Source organism: Periplaneta americana, chromosome 2, assembly GCF_040183065.1.
Source record: "Periplaneta americana isolate PAMFEO1 chromosome 2, P.americana_PAMFEO1_priV1, whole genome shotgun sequence".
Lineage (NCBI taxonomy): Eukaryota > Metazoa > Arthropoda > Insecta > Blattodea > Blattidae > Periplaneta > Periplaneta americana.
Genome location: NC_091118.1, coordinates 146,795,675 through 146,811,145, shown reverse-complemented (window position 1 = coordinate 146,811,145; position 15,471 = coordinate 146,795,675). Strand labels below are relative to the sequence as shown.

Here is a 15,471-nt window from a genome sequence, read left to right as displayed (position 1 = left end):
CAGAACAGGATTTATCGATAGTGAAGATATTACCTTAAATGTGCTTGTGGAACTGGACAGAAATATTTAAATATAAAGTATATATATATGCTTCACGTGTTAATTAATTAGGTTACCTTGTTGACTAGTTAATTAACATGTGAAAGCATATACTATTATACTTTATATTCCGAAGTGATATAGTTTAAAAGTTGTGTAATCAAGTTGCATAAAATATTTAAAGGTAATATACTGTATTTTGTCTTGTTCTGTTTGTATGTAGAGGGCGTTTATACAAACAATGAGTTTGTATAATTTAGTATCACCTCAGCAGTATTCCATTGATTTTTTTATATTGGCGGATACTTGGCTGTTAGTCATTCACCCATGAATTTAATATAAATATGTGAATATAAGTTTGATATTTTTCAGGTTCATTTATTCTTATTACTGTCAATATCTCAAAATGTTTCTGTAAAATATTCAGACACTATGTTTGACATACAGATAGAATATCACATGCAATTTGCTGTATAAGCCTTCTGGAATGTGGGAATTACTTGTGACTCTGATTGTTTAGGTTCGATGTTCGTAAAACAAGCCTTGGAAGGAGAATATCCTAAATTTCTTCGCCTATATTTGGACATGTGTAAAAAAATTCAAACTTATAGCCAGAACTCCGATAACACAGAGGCTACATTACCAAAAAGTGTTGATCAGGAAAGTGGTGATTCTGGAAATTTTCACATAAAGTAAGTTGTCAGATGTTTCAGATGTGTTAAGACATGTGGTCAGATATTTGCATTGAAATATTACATATGGATAGCAGATAGTAAATTTAATATTAACTGTTTATTGATGTCTTTGAGAAAAGAAAGCTGCTGCTTAACTACATGAAAAATAATTAAGAAAATGTCATGACAATGATTTACAGTCAGTTTACGAAATCTGCCCTTTAATATCTGTATACAACTTTCTTACGTGCGTTTTTTATCAAAATTTAGATTGTCATTAGAATATGATACAGTTTTGCAATCTTTTCAATACTTTTCGATGGTTATCTATTGTGTGCATGAATGTATATGTCAGAGTTGGTTCCTAATATATTTTTCCCCATTAGATAAATTACTGTAATTAGATTAATTCAAGTTTTAATAATGTCTTCCGAACATGTACGTGTAATTGTGTATGATTTGCTTCTGATCATCAATTACCGTAGATGAACATGTACGAGCATATATTAATTGGTGTGAAAGTGTCTTTATTTTGTTAGTCCCTAATAACAACTTATTTAATTAAACTTGTTTTGACCAAATTTAATATACATACAATATCTCAACAGTTCCTTCAGTTTAAAGATTAAGTGGACTTAAAATTAATTAAAACTAGGAATTGTTTTCTGAAATAAGAAAAATTGTAAAATGTAATTTCTTTAGAGTACTTAAGAAAACTTCTGAATTTTTTTAAAGGACATTATGATACATGAAAGGAATATTATGTGTAAAGTCATATTCCATATTATAATTTGTCAGAGAATCATTATAGTCTGTTATGAAGTGTGTTCTCAATAATGTCCAACTGGCAAAGTACTGAATGTCCGACCATTATTTATAACTATTAAGGGTTTTCATACCCTGTTGATATTCACCCTTAGTCCTATTTGGGTTTCTTCAACCTCACATCAGGTGGATACCAGAGCTGGCTCCTACCATTATTTTTTAATGTGTAATGTTAAGTGGTCACCTATTCGGGAAATATGTTTGTTGTCCTTTCTGTAATACTCTACGTGCATTTCACTTAGGAGGAGTGCGCCAATGCAACAAGCAACACATCATTGATCCTTAGCGGCAATAGGCCAGTGCAACCTACAACATATAATTAATTGTAAAAATAAATTAAGTTTGAATATCATTATATATGTATTATATTTAAGATATTACTAGTGGCTTGAGTAGCAAATGCTGCATTTAATTTCTTGCACTGGTTACGATATTCATTAATAAGGCTCAGAAGTTGATGATGACAAAAAAAAAAACAGAAAAATCAATTTCTGAAAATATGTTATTACAATTTAACCACTTCCCTTATTATCCCGAGTTAACTCGGGTTGCTAACATGTGTCAAAATTTATTAACCCGAGTTAACTCGTTTGAGTCCCAGTGTCTATTTCATAGTGACTTTTTTAAGTATGTAAGAAAATTAGTGATGTACAGTGATTCTGCAATATTAAATGACCTCTTTACGAAAATAAAAAAAAATATGACACTTTTTTTCACAAAACTGGTAAAATATGTAGTAGGGGAAGAGGTTAAAAAATGACCATGATTTTAATAGTAAAACACAAACAAAATAATAGTATAATTCCATCTATGGAAAATACATTCTCACCAAACTTAGTCACTAACTGTTGCAAAAAACTTTCTCTGCTCTGTTTTTCTTTCGACATTATTACGTCTTCACTTATGTAATACAATATACCGACTGCAGGCATTGCAGCTGTAGTATTTGTTCTGTTGCGTTGAATGGGGGTAGCATGTAACTAAGTGATCGGAAGTCAAGGCAGGTGCAAAGGAAAATTCTTGTAAGACGAAATCGAATTGCATAAGTAATCTGCAGTAGGTTCTCGAATATAGACTACGAGTACACCATAAAAAATGTCCTTTCATAAGCAGAAAAGAGCAAAAATGCAACAAAAAGTAGAACATTTCCTAAGAAATGACCAATAGACCATAAAAGACCAAAAAATGCAAAATAAAAGTAGGCTATATTAGTTCGTGTTGAAGTGAAACAAGTGGTTTTTTTAATAACAGTTATTCAAGTAGCCTTGGAGTTGAGATCTGAATATCTTGTTTTGTTTTACTTTATTTTTCTAGTCGCACAGTGGTATCACAATTTGAGAATGCATATCTATCCCGATCTGTGTCACGGTTGTTGGATCCAGTTCAGCTTATGTTCTCTGGAGATGCAGTTCCACCACATGAGGAAGTTGACTCTTTGATCAGAACAATTACTAGGTGATTATGCAACAGAATTGTTCACAGGTCTCGTGTTTTAAGTTTTAAATACTGTATAATTAGTATTTCATATAATAGCTACTTTTATATTCCACATAGCAATGTGCTTTATACACTCTTTCCATCCCTTCTGTTGTCATTCTCCTTTTATTTGCCATTCTCCACTCTTTCTCTCCTCTTCCTCAGTCTCCTTAGCTTGTCAGACAAACTTTTTAAAGTGCTACAGTAAATATTTATGTCTATATAAGTTGAAAAATGTGGGAAGATTTTTGTTCCTGTTTCTTATAAAAGTGGTTTTTCTCTGTTTTTAAACAGTGAACTGAGTGTCTCTCTTGTTGATGTTTCCCTGAGTCGCACAGTTGCTCGTAACATCAGCAAGACTGTGCGACTATTCTGCTTGAAATGTGAACAGATGATTGTCACAGATGGAGAGGCCACCCAAGTTATAGGTAAACTGTCTAATTTCATTTTCATATTTTGATTTTAATAAATTTATCATTAAATTGAATTAGCACTCTATTAGGACTATTCATTATTCCAATAAGATTCTGATTAATTCCATCACGACATTATACAAGGTTCCATAGTCACATTTAAAGTACATTCTTGTATATATTTCTTTCCTAGATAATCAGAAGTTAAGTTTATGACTAACATTTCTGCATGAATTTGCATAATGAAAATGTAAGCTATATCTGGACTTATATCTACAGAGAAGACCAGGTGGCCACTTAGTACTATAGTTTGTATGCTTTTAGAAGGCACATCGGGCTGAAACAGGTGGAACTTGTCCAGAGTGACTAACATATGACAGGAATGTGACATAGATTATGCATTAATTGTATATTCGACACATAGCAAATTCTCTCTCACTCACTCTCTGTCTCTCTCGCCTCTTCCCTCCCCCCTTCCAGTTCAAAGTTTCTGTTAGTTCTGTAAAATGTGTGATTGCTGTTTTGCTTTTATTTTGTATTTTTAATAAGTATGAGTCGCATAAAATGGTGTTCATCTGTGTTCCTAATCAAAAGAAAAGGTAAATTGTGTGTTTCCTCATTAATCATTGTGTGAAAAAGATGAAAGACAAGTGGTTGCAAGGAGTTTGCAACCAAAATAAGTGTTGTTTCATTCATTGTGTTTCATTTGTTAAGATTATTATTAGAAGAGTCATTTTAAAGGTCTCTGAACAACAATTTTTTCTCAATACTGACTCAAGTCATGCAGATTGTAATATTTGATTATAGAAGAAGGTGACAGGCTATGGGAACTATGTGATCACATTGTAGTTTTTAGTGAACATTTCATCATCTAAATTAACTTCGACCAGAGGCTAGTGAAAGGTATATATAAATGGAAACCCCTGGGAACTAGAGCAGCGGAAAAGCCACTGGGAAGATGATATTGTGAATGATTTGAGGAAGCTAAGAATCACGGATTGGATGATGGTCATACAGAATAGAAGTTCCTGGAAAAAAATTGTTGAGAAGGCCAAGACATTCAATTTTGAAGTTGTAGTGCCTTAAGGAGGAGGAGGAGGAATTAACTTAGTTCATTTTTATGGTTTCGTCTTAAAACTCCCGTTGGTGATTTGCACAGTGACAAAACATAAGCTCTTTCGTCATAGTGAGGTTGAGTATTGCAGATCAGTAATGAAAATAGCAACAATATGCAAGAAAAGTCTTTCTGTAACAAGTCCTTCAGTTAGTAAATTACCCATTTGCTTGGCATTTGGAAATTGGCTTAATTAGTTATGTATATGTTTGTTTGATTGATTGGTCATTATTTTCATAAAGAATTAATAATAGTAAGTTTCTTAATACATTCATATTCACGATATCGGTTAAACTTGGCAGCCTTTGTAATTAAACATAGGCTGTCAAGTTATGGATTACTGATTCACACCATCCACTAGATTGTCACTGAACACTCGTCATTGTTGTTGTTTAGTCAACTGCCTGAAAACACTCAATAAGATGGTATTTGAAAAAAAAGAAATGTAACCTTGATGCATATTTTTCCCATTTTTTACATTTTTCAGATTCCAGCACACCTGGTCAGATGCTAAACGTCTCCATAGCAAATCTGTTACATTACTTGAACGGTCAAGTAGGAAGAGTTATGTCAAATATGAAGACAAGTTTGTCATCTGATGCTGCTAATATAGTACAGGAATCATTAAGTTATACAGACAGACTAATTGAGAATATATTAACACCCCTCTTAGCATCTATATCAGATGCAATAGAGGCAATTATTCTTACAATGCACAATGAAGATTATTCCATGTGAGTAATGCATTCTCTGTATACATAACAAATACAGAGAGTTCCTATGCCGACCGATTCCACTCCAGCCTCGTTCTAACAAAATCTGTTGGTGGACTGTAAGTGGTCATATGCTGGCATGTGAACAGGTCCCTACACAGACTGGTACTCCACACTACTGTTAGGCCTATATAAGCCAACGGAATGTGACTATCTGAAACTAGTCTACATAGGAATGCTCTGTATTGTTATTTCAACAGTGATATGAAGAATATTTATAATTATAATATGCTAATATTAATGTGTTGTTCCTGATTCCAAAATATATTCCAGTTATATAAATTTAATTCTCCAGCCTGTTGGTACCAGGAGTATCTAGCAACAGCATGTCTTCTACACTCACGTAGCTTATCCTGCATGTGTGCACAGCTTGGAGTATATGTTCTGTTATGCAGGTCAGCTGTTGAATAGAAGTTAGATGAGTGTGCAACTTCAATATAGGCGGACATAAACTGTGTGTCACAAAATGACCAGCATGGGTTGTTCATCCATGCATTGTGATAAAGTTTACCATAAACCAACATACGAGTTCTGTGTCCCCTTGAGACATTTTGACTATTTTCGGAATGTCTGTATATATGTCTGAATTCTTGTGGTCACTGTAACTTTTTTTATTAATATAAAATGTAGATGGAGACCTGCGACCATATGGTCTATTGTACATACCGTCCCTCTGGGAGGAAGGGATGTATTAAGAGAACTGCTAAATGAGTGTATTTGCAGCCACAGAGATTTAGTCCTTAAAGATCTAACAGATCAATCCTGATAGAAGAATTAGATCTCTTCGTAGGTATTGGTTCATGGTCGTAAATGCAAGCACTAATTTACTGAAATTCTTCAAACTCTGTATTTCTTCTTCTTTTTCTTCTTCCTCTTCTTTTAATGGCCTGCTATAGGAGTTTATCCCATTAATTTCCTCGCTGTCCAGTATAGTGCAGTGATGTTTTCAAGATTAGTTTGTGAATGATGTAGGTCAATTAGGTAAATATTGACTATTTCTTATCATCATTATCATCTTCCAGAACAAGTATTACGCCACACGGCCTGTCTCAAAGAGGAATTTTGATGCCATCGTTTCCTTGGACAACCCAGTGTTCTTTTTCCTTGTGACTGATAGTGGATTTTGGTATCCTGTGGGATCGCGTACATCTTAGATTATTCATCCAGTTAGTCTGAGATTGTTACATATACTATTGCAGAACTGGTTCAACTGAAAGTTCTGCCATTATACCTTCATTACGTTTGTGGTCCTGCTGTCAATCGCATGAACCTCATTTTGTAGCTGTTATTCTGCTTTCGTCTTTTTCTTTTTTTTTTTTTTTTTTTTTTTTCGAATTGTCCATGCCTCGCTTCCAACGAGGCTCTGGAGACTGTGCTATAGCAGTACAACTATTAATATTTTAATGTAGAAGAAATGTTACATTAGTGGAAACCCCATAACTGTAGTCCTCTGGGCCAGCAACCCATTGGCATTCTTTTTAACACTTTCAAGATTCAAATGTACACTTTCTTAATTGGAAGGCTATAGTTTGAGGTGGCTATATTCATTATTAATGCTCAAAAATCCTTGATTTATAAGACTTATGCTGAATAACTATAATGCTTTTCACGCGACTTAGTTCATACTTTCCATCTTCGTGGCTGCAATATTTTGTTTGGGTGTATGAAATATTTACATTACCGACACTAACAGCGTATTACAACTAGGCATGCATAGAGATGCAACCCAACACAATAAAACAAAACAATAACAAGACATGACATTGGAAAAACAGTTGATGCACAGACATGGTTGTCAACCCACCACTTATGACACCAGCTATTCATTTATTCAAGTTATGACATCTGTATATGTGTACAAGTATGAAACCTAAGAACGAATATTGGGGAAAGCGACTTTTGATCCACCTTATATTTAATCGTATATTTCAACATGTTTTAGGGGACCTGCAGCAGGAGATAGTGATGCCCACATGGGCATGAGGAAATCAGATGCTGCACAATGTTCTCTTTACATGAAGGAATTGCAGGGTTTCATTGCCAGGGCAGCTAGCAATTACCTGGTGTCTTTCCAGAATCAGGACATAGTTATGAAATGGTAAGAATAAGGTGCATTAAAATTTTTAATGAAACTAGGATTTTGGTTTTGAGCCCCTGTCTGAGCAAGACATTTCATAAGACAAAACATAGCTAATTAAGTGATTGTTCATAGTAGCCATTTTCTGTGGTCCACTAGTTACCAGTACTGTGTTTGCCATTGAATCCGATATTTGTGAGGTCAGCTCAGCTGATTACCTATGATGGGGGTTCTGGCTGATATGTACATCTCAGGCAGTACATCTCACTTGATGATATGTATCAGAGGAAGAACAATTGTTTGTATAAATCTGAAGTCTGATTAGTGTAATATGTATCTAGCTCAGCGATGTATGCAAAGGAGGGAAAAGGAACTGGCCACCTTACCCCATTATCTCCTGACCTAGTTGCCTCATGAGTTATGCCTTGTTGGTGTCACTTGTGGGTCCAGGTCTATGTTCGGACAGTTGATTAAACAACAACAACAACTCAGCTGATGTACCGGTAATCGATTTTAAGAGTGCTGAATGTGTATACATGGCTTCCTTTAGAAGTGGAAGTAAGTTATGTCACAAGAAATAACCATTTCCTTGTCCAGGTTACTCAGTTTGTAGGCAAATGTCTCTTCGATGGTCGAATCAGGGAAATAAGGATTTTAGTTTTTAGTATTGTTGCGAAGATTGTTGGAACTTTTGAAAATAAACAGAACTGATTAACAATGTGCAGAGGCGCCAACTATTATGCATCTTCCCTCACTATTATGGCATTACGACTAAAGGGAAAATTATTACTGAAAAGCAAAATTATTATGGCAAAAAAATATACAGTGATTTTCAAAAGTAATGCATACAGTAATTGCAATTAAAATTGAATGTGGAGATTTTACAAAAAGCTCAGACACATCAAATCTTGTATTTAGACGGAATATTTTTATGTTGTTTAGTCAACTGTCCGAAGACAGGTTTGAACCTTATAAGTGACACTAATAAGGCATCACTCATGATGCAACAAAGCAAGGAGGTAATGGGATAGGGTGGTCAGTTTCTTTCTCCCTCCATTACACACTTCACTAACTAGAATGATAGTATATATCATGTAAGACTCCTTAGCTATAGTACACAATTATTTATATTCTTAAAATTAAAATGGAATAGTTTCTTGAAAGTGATAGTTGCCCACTCAAAATTACGTAAACAAAACAAAAACAGTTATTATACTATTGCATTAAAATTATTAACATACATAAATTAAAATATTATCTTGTTTGGATTGATCAGTAGGCTGTATCTTCATGGTAATCCTTAAAATGGCAGCTATAACTGTTTGTTATCTCTCTCTAATGTGTTGTTACACAGTATTGTTTATATGATGTTACAGTTCAGTACCTGTTGCAAGCCGTTGCATAGAATTATTTCTCAACCACTCATGTTTAGTCCGTCCTTTGGGAGAAGGTGGGCGAGCTCGTCTTGCTGCAGATTTTAGTCAGGTTTGTAATAAGGAATGTGAACAGCTAGTGTGAACAATAATTATTTATAATTTCTCGTATATTATGCATGGGTGTTTGGCATACATCTTCAGGCATTTTTCTTGTCAATTCTATTTTTTCTTTCAGTCCACTTTTTGGTTTTGGCGATTATGATTATGTTCTGAGATTGGGGTACTCATTAGGTCCCATATGGTAAGATGACATCAGTATGAAATGGCAAAATGAGCTCAGGTCAGGTGCCGAAAAGTACTTAGCATTTGCTCAAAATGGATTGAGGGAAAACACGGAAAAAACTCAACTAGACAACTTGTTTCAACCATAGGCGGAGAGAGAACCGTTTCCTTGGGGGGGGGGGGGGCAAAGCTAAACCATAGAATCCCCATATAACGAGGTTATGGGGCACATCATTTACCTCCTTCCCCCCGTTATAGCTTGGTATAGTATATCGGAATATGATTATTTAATAAAGGTATTTTCGAGGGCATATTTCTTACAGTGTTACATCCACATCCGTGATGTTTCGGACCGAGTTGTATAAGACTTGAATTGTAGGTTTACTAGGCCTACAAATTATAATAGAGCATAACTTAAAAAAATGCCCTCTTTTTCTCTCTCATACAGAAACACCTGCATACATCAATAAAACTACGTAACAGGGCTAACAGAAACTTTTTAATATAAAGTTTACCTTCCTGAAGATAGCATAATTATGAAATGCAAACTCGAATTATTTTATTTAATCTCGTCTTTAAGTTTACACATTATATCTGGATCACTTTTCTTTTTTCTGCATTGTTGTGCAGTATGTTATTCTTATTTCTCCAAGCGGTGGCCTGAAACCTGCAGACTTGTACAGGCTGTTACAAAAGAAACATTATAGTGCTTTCATTCCTCATTAGGTATAGGAATTCTTAGACATTCAGAAATTTAAAATAAATATTGTAGTCCAGACACATGATCTGAAGACATTAATTAATCAATCTAACAGAACAGAAACTTAATCATAAACAAAAGCAAAAACGATCTTTTGAATTCAATATTTTCTAACGTTAGTAGAAAAAAAAAATTCAGACAAGTTGGTGGGGCAGTGCCCCCCCATAACTCCGCCTATCCAACCAGAATTCGATCTCAGACCCGCTAGTTTCACATCACGCTGATCACTACTCCAATGCAATGGACGTTCTAAGATATATGTATTGCAATGATCACTCAATGGTAAAACATCCCAGGACTGGCTAATCCTGCTTTCCTCGATGATAAAATAACTACTAATCTAATTAGTTAAAATGTAAATGCTGTTTTATTATTATTATTATTATTATTATTATTATTATTATTATTATTATTATACTATACCAATCCAATGTAGTAACAACAATGTACAACTTCAAACAGACAGTCAACATTCGTAAAGTGACCTTGAAATTAAAACGACTATGAATAAAAACCTAAGATAAAAAAGATACTTCCCTAGGTATACAAAATTATAAACATATTCAATAACCGTGATCCTCAGTTATCCTAATCATTGTTAGCATTTACTGTCATTCCTTCAGCGTTATGACTATTTATACACAGTCCTCCTGAACTAGGAGCTGCTTCTAGACCTTTAAGCTTATCTTATGTGCCAGTAGACATAAATTGTCTATATAATCTAGGTCCTCTAGTCTTTCATACAGATCCGTTTTATTTTCACATAGTATTTAAATGAATTGTTTCCATCTCTTCCTTGAACATCTGTTTCATGTACCTTTATTTTTTATTCCCACAGAGATGTGTTATTTAAGTTTCGTAGGCCAGTAATACCATGTTTAGTTAGCATATATTTTTTTAAACCTATTTAATTTCATCTTAGCGCCTGATTCTAATACATTTTCAGTACTTTATTTTCAATGATTATTTTTACCTTTAAGGAAAATAAGCATACTTTATAAAGTTTCTTTTTGTAAAAGTTAAAATTTTTCTCATTATTGCCGTATGCCAGATTTGAAGCACTGTTAAGATTATCTTTGTGCTAATAATGTTTCTCTTTACATCTTATTATAAATATGTTTATTCTTGTGTATAGATGGAAGTAGCAGTGGCACCCCTTTGTAGGCAGACATCAGAACTCAGTCGCCAGTTTAGAATGCTGCGTTCATTACGACCTTTGTTGTTTCTGAGTTCAGAGGAAGTTGCAGAAAGTCCAGCCTTAGGAGATGTAATTCCCTATAGTCTGGTTTTGCTGTCTATGTTTTCTCGAGGACCTAATGAACTTCTGTCACCACATCAGGTAATATACAGTTTCTGAATTGGTGTTATTTGTCACTAGACTTCAAATATAACAATCTGTTACAAATATACATAAAACCTTGTGAATTCGACTTAGGATAAAAAATATGGACTTCGGATTAGTAATTACGAAATTTTTCCTTTAAAAAACGTGGGAGGAGGATTGACGATTTTAAAAGTTCTCAAATGGTTCATAGTTTCTAAGTAATCAAGATATAATTTAAACTTTATTATAAAGTTAAGAGAGAAAGAAAAAAAGAAGAAATTTATGAGTCCGTGATATTTACTGTTATTCAAAGTGATGCTGGTCTACAACATTATAAAGAGTACAGTATTCGTATAGTGTATGAAAAGTGATTAATATTTTTTGTTATTGATTATTTTATTTCTCCTTATGCAAAATAGCAATAGTGTATATCAACTACTGTCGTTTCACAGTAGTAACTGCAAGTTCACTATAATCTAGGTCATACCAGTGGTGATATTCAAACACATTAACAACCGGTTCTCTCATGAGTATTAGAAATAGTAAATAAAAATCTATTGTTGGAAGGGCAGTAGTGACAAAGATAATGTTTATATTGTGATTTATGACTTGAATTGACGAGAGGTACGTACTTCAAAACACCTAGGCTAAAATAAGACTCCAAATTCCTTTCTCATTTTTTGAGGCTAGTTTCTCGCCCCTCTTCTTTTTTATCCTCAGATCATCTGCACTATGGTTCTCTGTCCTCAGCCATGACTTCACACACTTTGTTAAATCCCATTCTTTGAGAGATAGACCCAGGAGCAATCTTGGTTAGTTCTATTTGATTTTTTGTCGATGTATAGTAATATGTGTAGATCTTGTCTAAGAAAATTTTAAAGTGATTTACTTGGGAAACAGATTTTATCGCATCATCCAAGGCAAGCTGAAGCCTGTGACTCAAGCAGTGCCATACAACTATATCAGGGTATTTTTCTAACAGCCTGCTTGGCACTCCAGACTTTTTCCCCAACATAGTAGGCCTACTTGCTCCATTTGAGCAAAATACAATCAAATTTTGTTGTAGATATTCATGAGTAAATCCATGAAGTTTCAGTGCATCAAGAAGTACATTGAATATGTTAGTTGATGTAGTAGATTCCAGCTCCACCATGTCAATAAAAACAAATACTGGTTCTTCTACTGTGTTTATTTCATATCTTGAAAATATCACCAAAGTACTCTTCTTGGATTGGAAATAGTTGTGGCTCCATCAATAACAGTGCACATCTTTGAACCCTGATCTATAATTTTAGAAAAAATCTCTGTCTTCGATTCAGACAATATGTGGTTAACGATTTTGATTGCGGTAAATCGAGTTATTTTCATTTGTGCCTCCATATATGCCATTGGTCTAATATTTTTGCTGTGTTAGATATCATTTTCCCATTTTCCTTTGCAACAATACCTTGTAGTCGATTTTCTTCTGCTGCTTTTACAATAGAGCAAACCTTGGAATGAGTATTGGAGGGATCATGTTCATGCAGCTTCTTCCTAATGTAGGCTTGCTGAATAGCTTTATCGATTCTGTAGGTTTTACACTAATTTTGCCACTCTTGCGACATGTGAATGCTTTTTGTTTCTCAACACTCATGAATTGATTTTTGCGCAATCCATGCAGCCAACATGGTCCAAGCTTTTTATGATCTGTCAAGGGTACTTAGATTTAAAATATTTGTGTCGTGACTCACTCCATATGCTTAACAATTTACACTCAAAAATATCAGTGCAACTAGTAGGTCTACTTGGTCTACAAGAATCACTTACGACTGGTATTCCACTTCCTACTTTATAACCAGTTAAGTGAAGAATCTTCACATTCAACACTAAGCTTTTTACTTGAAGTTCTCTCAAAATATCCTGAAATGTTTCTTTATCTTTTCATACTTAGTTACCAGTTCCAAATAACAAAAAATTAACGCTACAGCACGAAAGCAATGGGAGGGAGCATCAAGATGGCCGTGTGCAAACTAAAATTTCTCGCAACTTAACCACAAAGAGTAGTAGCCTACTCACAAGTGAATATAGATGGCAGGAGTTTTGTTCCTGGTAAATAAATATATGTATTATGACCGTTGTACATTACTATAAATTTAATAGGCCCAATGGTAAATATGAATATCGAAACTACAACTACCGGTTCGGCAAACCTATGAGATATTTTAACAAGTTCATGCGAACTGCCTGAATATCACCACTGGGTCATACACACTCGAATAGATGCTTATAAATGGGTAATAATTCTCTTTCAGAGTGCAAACTGGTCCGTAAGTCGCTTTTCACAATGGCTGGACAGCCATCCCTCAGAACGTGAAAGACTGGAGTTGATGGGTGGTGCTCTTCAACGTTACCAACAAGTTGTTCGTCAAAGAGGAGGAACAAGTTTTCATGCTGTGTATCCAATTATGATAACATTACTTGAGAGAGGAATGGTATACAGTACAAAATAATTTTTGTATATTTAAAACTGTATTTTCTTCTGAAGTGAACAAATAAATACATGAATACTGGTACTTCTTTCTCTCATCTTATATTTCATTATTTCATGTTTATACAATGTTTTGACTCTGAATGTATTTGAATGCGCAAGTGATTAGCTTCCAACAAGTACCTGCTTGCCATTGTGGGTTAGTAGAAAAAAAAAAGGAGGGGAGGTAGAAGACAAAGAGATGCGAAAGCATTATATGCTCTCTCTCTCCCCCCTCTCCCTCCCTCTCTCTCTCTCTCTCTCTCTCTCTCTCAGAATGTAAAGTGAGTGGCTTCCAGCATATTTCTGATGTTTCCCTGTTGTATTGACAAGCATCAGCCGACAGCATGTGCCACTGTTTGCAATGTGATACTGTGAAGCTTTTTTAAATTAAATTACAGTGATGTTACTAGTAGTCACATGTAGCAATATTACAACTATAATTACAATTACATAATCGCTAAATAAGAGTAAGTGGTTTTCGTGATAGTGTCCACACTCTTACCACTAAAGTTATTCAAATGATGTCCACGCTCTTAGCACCAAAGTTATTCAAACGATTTGTGAGTAGACCTCAGATATTTGAACTCTACTAAAAAAAAGTATATTTAAGCATCTAAAGTAGGATTTAAAATAAGGTTACAAATACTTATTTTAGGTCTATGTAGGCACATTAGAAGAAGACAGAAATGTTACAATAAAGATATGGAAAATTAAACTTATGTACCTAAAAATTATGCAAATTTTATTTAATTGTAGGTAGGCCTGTCTTAGAAGGGAACAGAGTTAAAATATAGAAGGTAAAATTATATACTTAAAATTAATTATATAAATTTGATTTTACAGCAGTCCTTGAATTAGAAAAAGACGGAATATTTGTACATTGTGTTCTTTTTCGTGGCTGTATGGATCTAGGAAATATCGTGTTAGTGGATTATCCACCTGCCCGCCTATCACTGGCCACAAATATCTGCCTTGACTGCTGTCTTGTTACTTTTACTTCTGTTTACAAGGATCAGATCAGTTGTGTCTCGAGTCATTTGGGTTATGTAGTGTAGAGTGTTATTAAATGGTGTTTCCAATCGAACAAAGGGTATTTATAAACAATACATTTGCTAAATATTCGTGTTGGAGAAATATTATTACATGATATTTACAATCGAACAAAGGGTATTTATAAAAAAAATAAATTTGCTAAATATTCTTGTTGAAGTTGCTGCCGAAAATCTGTTAGTTTCCATGATTTTATCCTCCAAGCAGAAATGCAATTTATATAATTGCTAAGAAATTTCGCAAAATGGGGTCTGTGTTAAACAAAAACCTTGAGAGAAGATGCCGTGTTCTAATGGGGGAGAAATTAGATGATACTGGTGCCTCATAGAAGCCAGCCCTAGAAAGTCGTTAAGTTGCCTAGCTGCACAGTGTGAAATTTTTAAAACAGCACCTCACATTGCAACTAAACTGTTAAAATTAAAGCCATATAAAATTAGGAATGTGACTTACATTTTTTTCAGATGAAGCTTGGTTCACATAAAGTGGTAGTATTAATTGTCAAAATAATTAAGATATTGGAGTCAAAGAAATCCACATGATTTTCATAAAATTGCTCTGCATGACTATAAAATCAGAGTGTGGTCATTCATTCATAGTTTTATACCCAAAGGCATGTCTTTCATGCAAACCCAGAATTCTCCAATTTTTCCTAGTTTCTGCCTTCCTTTTAGTTTCCACATACAATCCATATATCTTAATGTCGTCTATCATCTGATATCTTCTTCTGCCCCGAACTTTTCTCCCATTCACCATTCCTTCCAGTGCATCCTTCAGCAGGC

General features: G+C 34.3%; 1 protein-coding gene across 1 annotated transcript in view; it reads left to right on the top strand.

Moving 5' to 3' along the window:
• fws (four way stop) overlaps positions 1-13,685 on the top strand; it is a 31,650-nt gene extending 17,965 nt beyond the window's left edge. The window contains exons 9-16 of the mRNA XM_069818631.1: positions 560-731; positions 2,853-2,993; positions 3,309-3,442; positions 5,029-5,275; positions 7,257-7,412; positions 8,768-8,876; positions 10,945-11,148; positions 13,425-13,685. Coding sequence (XP_069674732.1) covers positions 560-731; positions 2,853-2,993; positions 3,309-3,442; positions 5,029-5,275; positions 7,257-7,412; positions 8,768-8,876; positions 10,945-11,148; positions 13,425-13,622 — 1,361 coding nt within the window. The 3' untranslated portion in view covers positions 13,623-13,685. The remainder of the gene's footprint in view (positions 1-559; positions 732-2,852; positions 2,994-3,308; positions 3,443-5,028; positions 5,276-7,256; positions 7,413-8,767; positions 8,877-10,944; positions 11,149-13,424) is intronic.
• Positions 13,686-15,471: the final 1,786 nt, after the last annotated feature.